This window comes from Protobothrops mucrosquamatus, unplaced genomic scaffold (assembly GCF_001527695.2).
Source record: "Protobothrops mucrosquamatus isolate PMUCROS unplaced genomic scaffold, P.Mucros_1.0 scaffold358, whole genome shotgun sequence".
Classification (NCBI taxonomy): Eukaryota; Metazoa; Chordata; class Lepidosauria; order Squamata; family Viperidae; genus Protobothrops; species Protobothrops mucrosquamatus.
In genome coordinates, this window is record NW_015386693.1 from 421,852 (window position 1) to 434,770 (window position 12,919).

At 40.5% G+C, this 12,919-nt stretch overlaps 1 protein-coding gene across 1 annotated transcript in view; it reads left to right on the forward strand.

Moving 5' to 3' along the window:
- Nucleotides 1-5,787: 5,787 nt before the first annotated feature.
- PAN3 (poly(A) specific ribonuclease subunit PAN3) overlaps nt 5,788-12,919 on the forward strand; it is a 70,693-nt gene continuing 63,561 nt past the window's right edge. The window contains exons 1-2 of the mRNA XM_015815650.2: nt 5,788-6,241; nt 7,220-7,337. Of these exons, the coding sequence (XP_015671136.2) occupies nt 5,788-6,241; nt 7,220-7,337 (572 nt within the window). The remainder of the gene's footprint in view (nt 6,242-7,219; nt 7,338-12,919) is intronic.

Below are 12,919 nucleotides of genomic sequence, written 5' to 3' on the forward strand. Positions count from 1 at the left end.
AAAGATAAAAAAGACCTTAATTATGCTGTGGATTCATTTACAGCTTACTGGACTTTCATTCAGGATCTATGGTTTTCCAGTAAGTATGGATATGAATAATATTAAACATATTAGGCAAGATGCACAGAAACTTTGTGCTTTGTACAATTGTATAAAAAGGCAAGATAAAAAAGCACTAAAATATGGTTTCACAGTTTTATGAATACAATCCCACCATATAACCTATGCAGTGAACTGATAGCCAAAGTTTTAGTTGTAGCTAAGCAAAATATCTATCCACCAATACAATAATCATCCTTCTAATAAAGATCCATACTCATTACATCATCAAAATATATTAATTGTGTCCTTGACAAACATGTACTCACATCTATTCTAAGAAAATATTTCATTTACATTTGGATCTCTGTGCTTTCTAGTAGATTTCAAATCTCTCAGATCAGAAAAAAATTGATCTAAAAAATCCTTTCTCCTTGCTTATTTTAAGTCCATCAACAATTGTTACCCATCCTTCCGACATTTCTGAAGCTTCATACAAGCAGCCTGTCTTTTTAGCAAAGAGAAACAGAAAAGGGCACAAAAAGAACACCAAAACCAATGATGCATAGGGCAAAATCAAATAGAAATCAAGAGAAATGAGGCAAGAAAAAAAATCAGAGAGGGAGAGACTAAATAGAGAAAAAGGTGTAGGACAAATCTATAGAAAGAGAAGGAGGAAAATTGGGATCAGCAAGGCAAGAAGAGCCATGAATGCAGATGTCAGTGAGTACGCTTACCAAGCATCTGCAGCTGACTTTTGCTGACTGAGATACTTAAGTGTTGCCCTCTCATTGCAGCTGTTGGTGCAAGACTTCCTTGCTTGAGTGAAATGTTATTTCAAGAGCTCACAGTCTGTATGTGCAGGTGGTTCTCTCGGGAATCCGTCACAACCGCTCGGCCTTTCGACTGTAAAACCACTTCTTCAAATCTGAAAATCTGAGATAAATAGCTTTTGGAGGAGGGGTTTTGGGGCTCTTCCTCCAACAAAACAACAACAATAATAACATCAAATTAAAAAAAAAACACCCTACAATAGTTGATGTTAAACCACCAGCAAGGTGAACTATATCTTTCTGTAGTATTCAGTATGTGCTTTTCCTATCATTTTTGTGAGGATGAAAAGTTTTGATTAAAGCTCATTGGTGATTATATTTTTTCAGCACCCTCCCCTTTTATTTCAAGAAGTATTCACTGTTTAAGAATTAACCCAGGCCCAGGCCCCATTCTTTTTAGGAACAAACCTGTTGTGTTAAATCCTTATTCCAGTAGAGGGCTCTCAGACATTAGAATCATCAGGTTTATTGAGCTACATTTTAGAAAACTAATCAAATAGTGAGTTTTGTTGTTTCCAATTCACACTCAATGTCAAAACATGTCAGGTCCATGTAATCACTAAAAAAAGGAAACGGTAATTGCAAACAAAACACATGCTATTATTTCAACATAAGATCCAAAATCAGCTTTTCTGAAGATAGTGCCTCCTTTTCCTCAGAGAACTGGTTCTTCTAATGATAATTCTTTTTAATGATAAATTACCAGCATGAATGCACCTAAATCACATTGAATTTTTCATAATCCTGAAGTATATCAGCATTATATATAAAACAATGATGCTAGGAAGCATTCAAAATTCTTTGGATATATCAGAAAAAGTAGATTCAAACTTACTAATTTTTAAGTAAGTAATTTGAAAGGTTGTGATTCTTTCTAAAAGCCTGGAGTTCCCAGTTTGGGATGTTTTTTCATGTCAACCATGTATCACACCATGCAAATATCACCTTTCAGAAAAGCTTTTAGGTTTGAGAACTCTCTGTTTCAGAAGCCCCTTATGGCTCTATCTCCCCAAATCCTCAGAAAGCTAGGAAAAATAATGATTAAATTCACATATTGCACTAAGGCAACAATGTGGTTTGTTTGGTCTGAGATTGGAATGATATGTGACTCCAATCATTTCTAGCTTATTCTATAAATCATGCACCTTCCTAGAACTATCTATGATTCTCAAAGTACCCATGCTCTGTGTCTGTGCATGTACATGTGTAACTTGTGTGTGTGTGTGTGTGTGTGTGTGTGTGTGTGTGTGTGAGAGAGAGAGAGAGAGAGAGAGAGAGAGAGAGAGAGAGAGATGTTCTAACCTTCTAGAACAGTGTTTCTCAACCTTGACTAGTTTAAGATGTATGGACTTCAACTCCCAGAATTTCCCAACCAGCATGCTCATCTAGGAAGTCTGGGAATTGAAGTCCACACATCTTAAAGTAGTCAAGGTTGAAAAAACACTGTAAGTTAATTCATTCATTTCGCCTTTCAACTTCTTCAAAATTCTACTCATTAACTCTTGTTTTTCTGTTGTGGAATTTTAAAAAAATACGGCCATGGCAATGTCCTGATCTTACATGATGTTGAACCAGGCAATAATTACTTTATCTGAAACTCTTCAAGTTGTTATTGGAACTATAATTCTTGGTATCCTTATCCAGCTTGCTGGCTAAAAATCCTGGCACCTGTGATCTCACACACATCTGAAAGGCTTCAAACGAATAAAGGATATATAAGCATATCTATGCAGTTCTCTGATAATCATTATTTGAATATCTGTTTTCTCATGAAACAGTTTTAATTATTATGGACAATTATTTTGAGTTATTTCAAAGTGCATCAGCCACATGGGTGCCAGTTTGCTTCCTGGGCCACTTCAAGTTATTGTTTATTACTTTTAAAGCCCTACATGGCATGGGGCCTGATTATCTGTTGATCTGTCTTTGCTTCATTATATCAGCCCATCCCACCAGTCAGGCAGGAAAGGTATACTGCTGATGCCATCAGTTAGAGAATTGTGACTGATGGGGCCCAGGAAAAGAGCCTTTTTTATCATTTGGAACATTCTTCCCTCAGAGGTGAAGCAGGTCCTCATTCTCCTGGCCTTTCAGGAATGCTTGAAGATCTGGTTTGCTTGGGACCCATAGAGAAACATGTAGCTGTGGGGCTGGTTAATGCTCTCAAGGCCCTTCCTTGACTTTTTAAATTCTGAATTTTAAATTATTTTATTCCTTTTATTATTATTATTATTTAGCTTTTATTTTTTGTCTATTTGTTGATCTATGAAGGAGATGGATGATGATATCTCAATGTGATATTTGTATCTATATCTATCTATCTATCTATCTCTATCTCTCTGTCTCTGTCTCTGTCTGTCTATCTATCTATCTATCTATCTATCTATCTATCTATCTATCTATCTATCTATCTATCTATCTATCTATCTATCTATCTAATCTTCATAAACTTCAAAATCTTCAGAAACTCTGAATGCCCCTTCAAACAAAGAAAGCCAATTGGCTATACTTTGTCAGTCTTAAATGTGGAATAGTTTGCCAAGGAATCTCACCTGGCATCTATTTTATAAACATTTTAACTTCAAGTCTTTTTTCAGTCAGCAGCCTTTGATTGATTGAAACATGGGAAATAATCATAGTATTTTAAAACTTGTACTCATCTGATCCTGAATTATTGTATACTTGTGCCAATTTGGAGAGATAATATGATGCATTTTAGTATCGTATTATATATGGCTTGGGACCAGGTTATCTGAAGGACTGTCTTCTCCCGGTTACATCCACCTGACCCCCCTGACCCCTCTCCCAAGGATATATATCTGGTGGGACCCAAAAGAAAGGCCTTCTCCATGGTGGCTCCTTCCATTTGGAACATCATCCCCGCGGAGATTAGATTGACCCTTACATTGACACTCTTTCACAATGCCCTCAAAACCTGCTTTTGCCAACGGGTCTGGGGAACCCAGTAGGATGGAGTTCATCAAATGACTTATCTGATTGATTGTTGTTACCAGAGGTTAGGTGGATTATTGTTTTACTGGGTTTTATTGGGTTTTTATTTTTGTAAGCCACTAAGGTTACTGAGAATGAGTGGGTGGCCACATAAATTTTCATAAACAAATAAACAAATAATTTTATTGTTTTGCTCAAACTTAAAACTGATTTTCTAAGCCTACCAAATCTAGACATCTGTTGTATTCATACAAGATTCAACCAGGTTGCACACAATAAATAGAAAAAGATGTTTCTTCCTGGACAATATTACTTTTCTGTTGATTTCATAGCTATAACATTTGTAACAGCAACAGAGCAATGAAAATTGACAGTTGGAACATTACTGATTGTATTTCAGTAATTTTCCTCCTTTTTTATTCAGTATTTTGGAATATCCAAGAACGTGAGGATGACAAACATTAATGTAATTGAAGAACTTTCCTGCATATTGGTTACTTCTTGGTTTATTGGAAGATGCTTTATTTTTGAATTGGTTTTATCATTATTGATTTTATATTCTTCTTTCCAAAGGATTTGTTTCTGAACTGATTAAAATAATGGTAATTATTATGTGTATAATTGATATGTTGGTTTTCCTTAATTATACTTAAATGAATCTATCTGATGAACTGTTATTAATATATTATCTCATGAATGTATTTATATTGAGATATAACATTTAGAAAAGCAGTATTGCATACATGTGCTAACTTTATACTGTATACATGTGCAAACACACCCAGTACATTTTTCAAAAAGATGGCCAGATGTATTATCTTTTTGAGAATCCACTCAGGAGCTATCAGCCTATCTTGGGCAAATATTTATAATTAAATCCACATGCTTTAAATGCACCAGCCTGAAAAAACGGTATCCCAAGAAAAAATGATGGAGGGGGAAAAAGGATACTCAGCTTTTTCTTACTTGTTATTTCCTTATTTCAAAGAAGTATTTCCCCATATCCAGGTTTCCAAAATTATATTTACACCTCCCATATTTTTAAAATATATACACCAACTTTTTATAGTATATTAACTGATCCCTGCTGTTAAGAACTGTGGTTTGAAAATCCGTATTTGTGGGGGGAAAACGTTCTCAAGCAAAAGCAATGTTCAGAATGACTGTAGGAGCAAAGTTGTTTTTTTTTAGTACTTTTAGTACTCATTTAATTTAGAACAGGCTGTACAGGGTGGCATCGCGAGATGTTTACGTACAGCCAAGCCTCACTGTTCGCCAACTTTATTTCCATATAAAACCGAAGACGATTGCACTGTAACACAACGAGGGGCACGGTTTAAATAAATGTATATGTATATCCATGATACAAATATACAGGCATGCATACAGTATTCATCCACACACTAGGGTGCGGGGGGGGGGTTTATACACGTAGGAAAAGGTTTAGGAAAGGCGCTGCGCTTCCTTCCCGCCCGCGAAAGGCAAAAGTAGACGGCCGCAACCAAACGCCCGTTCCCTGGCTGCCCGCCGCCCCACCCGGCGGAGCTGGGCCAGGCCTCCATCAGCCCCTTCGCTTCCTCCGGGCCTGAATTACCCAGAGGGCCTCACTGCGGCGCAGGCGCATTGAGGAGACAGCTCAGGAAGAGGAAAATGGAATAAACAATCCCGCCGTTGCCGCTGCCTCCGGGATCCTTCAGCGCCTGACGGAAGGCCCCGATTTTTCTCCCGCTCTCCTTTAGCCTCTTCTCCCCCGTCGGGCTTGCTTGACCCCTTTAAGAGAAGCACAAGCGCCCTCCCCTTTCCTCCCTCGTTCCCGGAACTCCGGCAGTGACAGCGGCGGCCGTGGGACGGCTGCTGCGCCCGCTCCCCGCCTGCCTCCCATGGTGCGGCGGTGGCCGGCGGCGGCCGTGCCTTCTGAGGCGGCCTCGCTGCTACCGCTGCTGCTGTAGCAGCCGTCGCCGCCATGAACAGTGGCGGCCTCCCCTGCTCCTCTCCGGTGGCTCCTGCCGCGGCGGTAATAGGGCCGCCCCCCGGGCCGGGAGTTCCGACGGCGGCGGCGGTGGTGGCGGCGGCCCCCGGCGGGCTGAAGCTCAAGTTCTGCCGCTACTATGCCAAGGACAAGACGTGCTTTTACGGCGAGGAATGCCAGTTCCTGCACGAGGAGCCCGGCGGAGCTTCCGCCGCCTGTCCCGGCCCTCCGCCACCGGTCGCCCTCGGTGGGCTTCCGCTTGGGCTCCCTCCTGGCTCCGCTGCTCCTTCTGTGGCTGCCTCGCCGGGGCACGGCGGTAGCGGTGGCTATCCGGCACACGGGGTGGCGGCGCCGGGAGCGGGGCCTAAGAAACCCCCCGAACTGCTGGGAGGAGGCGGAGGAGCCGGCGGCGGCGGCGGCGGGGGGCTGGACGGACCCCGGCTAGCCAGTGAGTGTGGGTCGAGGGAAAGCCGCCGGTGGGCGAGTGGGGCAGCAGGAAGAGAAAACGGCCTTGGGATGGGCCTCCAGTCTCAGGCCTGGCCTCCGCGACTTCCTTCCAGAGGAAGCGGAGAGGTTAGAAGCGTCTCTCGGAGAGGGCGAGAGATGCTCCGGAAGAGGGTGGGTGGGTGGGGGGTGGTTCGATAGGGCTTGTTTCCTTGGGCTTTGAAGGGAGGATTGAAACCTGCGGAGTTTAAGAGTAAAACGTTTGAACGGAGTAAGGGCAAGGCTGCTAGCATTGGCCCCTACTCCCTCCCTCCCGGTGGAAAATTCTGATTGGGAGATGAACGTGCGCCAGCCTGTCAAGAACTAGTGAAAAAGGGGTGTGGTGGAGGTTGTGTGCTTGTAGATATTATATTGTGTATTGCTTTATTTAGGTAGCTAGAAAGGGGATGTGGGGGCTACGGATGTTCATGCTGTGTGGTACGAATGGAGATGTAAAAGGACAGCCCAAAGCCATGTATAGTCTGTACCCTTTTATCTTTTACTAACTCCATCCATTAGGTCAGTGTTTCTCAACCTTGACAATTTTAAGGCATGTGGACTTCAACTCCCAGAATTCCACAGCCAGCATCGCTGGCTGTGGAATTCTGGGAGTTGAAGTCCACATGCCTTAAAATTGTCAAGGTTGAGAAACACTGCATTAGGTTTTGTCATTTTACCCCTTCAAGTGTCTATTAACAGTGTTAAAACATTGCTTGAAGGAAGCCTAAATTGATTCGATCGTCTCCCTCCCCATTAGAAAACCACTATTGTAGAATCTTCTGATGATTTCAGATGAAAAATATTGTGTTCCAGAAAATAGAGCTAAATTGTCAGCAGTGTGAAAAAAAATTCAACAGCATTTGTTGGAGATCTTTTTGAAGTGTAGCTTTTGACAACTTGTTGGGACGTTCCTGTGTAGAATATTTTTCTTTACTCCTTACAGCTTCTAATCAAGTTCTGTTAGTGAAATGCTTTGATCTAGAGCAGCTTCCCACAGTGAAAAGGAAGAAGGGAGTTTATTATATGTATACTACAAAGCTGCTTTTCAAACTTCCAGATAGGTTGGTTGTAAAAACAAGAGAACTTTAATATTAATTTCCCTATGTGTATTGTACACAGAAGAAAATACCGATATAAATCCTTTATTTTTTTGGTCATTTTTTTTCTTAAAATATCTTAAAAGAGACAATATATGAAAATAATGGTCGTTATCAAATAATCAGAAAAGGGTAGATTTGTTAATCTAATAAAATTACAATTTCTGGGGTATCTCAATTTGTGGAGTCCTTGATGCTCTCTGAGCTTGGTTGTTTGCCGACATTTCATTACTTGACTAGGTAACATCAACAGGCCTAGTAAGTGCAGTTTCCTCCCTGCTTATATTCAGTAGCTTGTTTTGCCAGTATCGGTTGGAGTGGTTTTCTCTTTGGTAGTTCCTTGATTAGAGTATTGTTTGTTTGCTTGTCTGTTTGATCATTCGCTAGGAAAACAATAATAAAGCAACAGGGCCATGATGGCTCTGCAGTTAAAGACACTGAGCTTGTCAACTGGAAAGCTGACAGCCGGGTTTGAGACCTGACTGCCACGCAACAGGGTGAACTCCCATTCTTGCCTCAGTTCCTGCCCACCTAGCAGTTTGAAAACATGCAAATGTGAGTAGATAAATAAGTACCATTTTGGTGGGAAGGCAGCAGTATTCTGTGTGCCTCGGCATATATTCATATTGGCCACATGACCACAGAAATGTTTTGAGACAACCCTGGCTCCCTCAACTAAGAAATGGAGATGAAACAACTAGACATGGGAAATCTTTACCTTTACTTTTTAATAAAGGAACTATCAAGGAGAAAACCCCACACTCACTAGCACTATTGATGTTACTTAGTTGGGTAATGAAATGACTGCAAGCAAGCAACCAAGACAGCATCAAGGATGCCATAGTTCAACTCAGACCTAATATATTCTCTTCTATTCAGTTTTAAAAGACCTGTTAAAAGTATAGAAGTATTGTAATTAGTTAATAGAATGAACTTGAGATTAGGATATCCTTTAAATGTTGTTCCTGCGATAAAGCCATTACATGATGAATCATTGTGTCTTAACTGCTTCTGTAATATGAGTGATAATGATTGCCTTATAGATGGATAAATTTGGACTTGAAAGATTTGCAAAACTGCTTTGAGTTTGCTGGATATGAATTTGGGCCATTTAATTGTGTGCTTTTAACATGTACAATATATTAATTGTTGCTTAGATGTCTATAAAAATAGTATGACAAAAATAGTATGAATCACACAATTATCTATTCTGTTGCTCCCTTTCCTGTTAGCATCACATATTGGATTCAGCTGTGTGTTTGCTAGGGGAAATTTGGTATTACAAATAATCATTCAATGCTTTGATGACAATATACTTGCAGATTCAAAAGGAATGTTAATCTTAAATAGCACATGGTTTGTAAATAATTTTCCCAGAAATTTATAAAAGTTTTTATCAGAAAAAGTATTAACACATTAGGCCAGGGGTAGGCAACCTTGGCTCTTTTATGACTCGTGGACTTCAACTCCCAGAATTCCTGAGCCAGCATGGCTGACTCAGGAATTCTGGGAGTTGAAGTCCACGAGTCATAAAAGAGCCAAGGTTGCCTACCCCTGCATTAGGCTATACCTTTTAGTCAAGTTTGTGAGACAAAATTGAAAGTTCTCAAGGTATCAAAATGTCTCAATATGTATGATTCTAAAAACATGACTGCAGTCTGTTAAGTACCGGTAGATTTTTCCAATATTCAAGTATGCAACAGGCTGGCTAAAAGAATAATTAGCAATGAGACAAATCCCTCAGTCTATTGCTTTTTGTAGAGCAATGTTTCCTGATTTGGAGGAATAGAAGGCATGTTAGTGTAAAAGTCCCATTAATTCCATCTGGCAACAGGTTGAAAAGGTGCTGTAGATAAAGGTTCTTCCCATGATGATGTCTGTTTTAGATAGCAGGGTAGTTTTTCATTTTTGGATTGACTAACAAACTAGTCAAATACAGTACTTTGTAGCACAATATTGTGTTTGTTCAGATCTAGCACTGGTTTGTCTTGTTCTTCAAAAAAGATGTCTAGTTATGATAGCCATACTCCGCCAGTCTCATTTTGTATCCGCCAGTCTCATTTTGTAGACGTATTGCCAAAGCATATGGGACCTTTCTATAATTATATTCAGCAAACTGGAAGAAAGCTGTTTTTTTGAGATGCAACTATCATATCTCAATTGTATGTGTATTTTAAACAAGTATGTGGAAGGAGAGGGGAAAAGGATTTATTTATGACCATAATTACAATTAGTTCAATAAAATAAATAGGAAGGAAAAGATTGAAAAAAACCTGACCTTTAGAAGAATTAATAATTAAATGCCGATTAATTTAAGTAAAACCAAGGCTGGAATAAAATTATTACATTTAATCCTACATTCAAATACTCAGTGAAGCAAATTTAAGACATTGGTATTTGGGGAGCAAAGCTATGAATGCCATTTTTTTTCCTATTAGCCCTTTTCCCTGTGGCCTATCTATTGCTGCTTCTGCTAAAGAGAGTACCTAAGCTATGGTGTGGACAGAACCAAGGCTGTCATATGCAAATCCTTGGTAGGAAGAGCCAAACTTTCCAACAAGCTATGGCAACTTTTTTGACTCCCCATAAAAGGAGTGGTCAAAAGCAGCAAAGTACACCTCTCAGCAGACTATATTCCAAACTCAGAATGAGTTTTGTTTCATGGTCAGAACAAATCATACGGTTTGTTCCAAGTGGTATTGTTTTGAGTGTTTTGCCTATTCTAAGTGTGACAATTGATCTGTTTGTGGCTCACGGTTGGACTGCTTTTGTGCCAACTTAGCTAACATATAGCAGCAGGGAATAGTTATATTCCTGATGCTGTTGGCTTAAATTAAATGGGATGATGTGGCAGTCGAGTGTTGAGAAGAAAGCAGTTAAGTACTTGGCTAGATAGAATATAAAGACGGTTGCAGATTCATGCCAGGCAGTTTGCCTGCTAAATTATCACTTATTTTCAATTTATCTTTGCTATGGGGAAGTTAGAATTCATATGGTGGTTGATTTTGTGGCTAGAGTTTATGTAGGAAGGCATGTGTGTTGCATGTGGTGTTGTGCTGTATTTTGCTAACAAAGTGCAGATGTGTGTGTTTGCACTATGTTTCACGAAAGTGTTGCTAAAGCTTTTGAGGTTGTATAAAGATTGTATAAATTGTTCTCTTTGACCTTTAATGTATGCCTAAAGTACATTTAAAATTTTGGGGAGGTGGTTTGGTGAGTTCTTATTCTTCTGGGGCCATGATCTGTTTGTTGTATAACTTTTTCCGACTTGAGCTCAGTTTATAGTTATGTGTACATGATTGTTCCTGTTATGGATTTTTTGGAATACAGTTTTCTTGCTGGTTGTAGAACAACTTAATATCTACCATTGTGCTGTGTATATTATATGCTATGATGCAAGCATAAGTTTCACATTTGGTTGTGTTGCTGAAAGATTTTAACATTTTTTAAAAACATAAAAATATTCCCTAGTGAAGAGTGTAATACATACTGGTTAGCTGGACTTTTCTTCTGAACCTGCTGTGTTAAAAAGTGTTAAGTGCTTTTAATTTGCTAAAGTAAGTGATAATGAAAGAAATGTAGATAATTTCCTTTCTTTGCTCTTGAACTCAACAAACGATTTATTTAATTATCTAAAGATGTAATTTTTTTCCTACTGAAATCTCTGGAGTGATCAGTTTGATTCATTTTACTAAATATAATATATTGGAAAGCTTTCAAATATGTCTTTAAAATCCCTTTAATCAGTTCTTCTGCAAATTGACTGGCTGGTAGTGGTCAGCAGGGATTGCTACCCTACCTAATCTTGGAACCCTTTGGTGAAAATAAGGAACAATGTCTGATAACAAGTTTCTTATAGCCAAGATACTCAAAGCATTTTATTTTATTTTCTCACAAAACTATTCAAATTATTTGACCTGTCTGAATATTGACAACTTAGACCACGGGTCGGCAACCTCAGCTCCGGAGCCGCATTTGGCTCTTTGAGCCTTCTCCTGCGGCTCCCAGCCTCCTCTGCCATTTGCAGGGAGAGACAGAGAGAGACAGAGAGAGGCACTTGCGTGTCCCTTCTCTCTCTCTCTCTCTCTCTCTCTCTCTCTCTCTCTCTCTCTCTCTCTCTCTCTCTCTCTCTCTCTCTCTCTCTCTCTCTCTCTCTCTCTCTCTCTGTGTGTGTGTGTGTGTGTGTGTGTGTGAAAGAGAGAGAGAGAAAAAGAGTGGCCTCACGCTGTTCCAATGAGCTGACAAGCTTATTAGGCGGGGCTCCTCCCTTTGCTGCGTCTCTGCAGGAAGCAGGAAGCAGGAAGGGCAGAAGAGAGAGACAGCCCAATAAGAATGTGTGTCAGCTTGTTGGAAAAGAGCCTGAAGCCAGCTTACCAGGTGAGCAGAAGATTGGAGAGAGGGAGAGAGAGGGGGGAAAGAGAGAAGAAAGAAAGGGAGAGAGGGAGAGAGATAGAGAGGGAGAGGAAAGAAAGAGAGGGGGAGAGGAAAGAGAGAGAGGAAAGAGAGAGAAAGAGAGAGAGAGGGAGAGGAAAGAAAAAGAGGGAGAGGAAAGAGAAAGAGAGGGACAGGAAAGAGAGAGAGGGAGAGAGTGGGGGAGAGGAAAGAGCGAGAGAGAGAGAAAGAGAGAGAGAGGAAAGAGAAAGAGAGGGAGAGGAAAGAGAGAAAGACGGAGAGGAAAGAGCGAGAGAGAGAGAAAGAGAGAGAGAGAGGAAAGAGAGAAAGAGAGAGGGAGAGGAAAGAGAGAGGAAAGAGATAAAGAGAGAGAGGGAGAGGAAAGAGAGAGAGAAAGAGAGAGAGAGGGAGAGAACTCATGCACAGCAGCCTCTATTTTTTTTAATTAAACTCTTCAATCATGCTCCCCACCCCTTGCGTGTGCGCACACAAGTTTGCGGCTCCCAGTGTTTTCTCTGGTAAACGGGTCCAAGTGGCTCTTTGAGTGTTTAAGATTGCAGACTCCTGACTTAGACCATTCCAATAGACCACATTTACAGCATCTATTTTGTTTGTACAAAAACTAATTTTCTGATTTATGCAGAAAATGTGATTAAGATATCTAGTTGAAGAAGGTAATAGAAAAGTCTTAGTAACACGTTTAGTTTAGTTTAGTTTAGTTTATTGTATTTATATCCCGCCCTTCTCCTTGCGGACTCAGGGCGGCTAACAGGCTGATAAAACACATACAAAATACCAAATACTATAGTTAAAAACATAATTAAAAGAAAATATTAATATTTGGCCTATATTTAATTTAAAATTATTTTAAAACCCAGCTAAAAATTTCCCCTAGGCCAGTCCTGCTAGCTGAAATAGCCATGTCTTAAGGGCGCGGCGGAAGGAAGGGAGATCTGGGATCACCCTGATCTCTGGGGGTAGTTCATTCCATAGGGTGGGAGCTCCCACCGAGAAGGCCCTCCCCCTGGGGGTCGCCAGCCGGCACTGTCTGGCTGACGGCACCCTGAGGAGACCCACTCTGTGGGAGCGTACTGGCCGATGGGAGGTAATCTGAGGCAGAAGGCGGTCTCGGAGATATCCAGGTCCGATGCCAT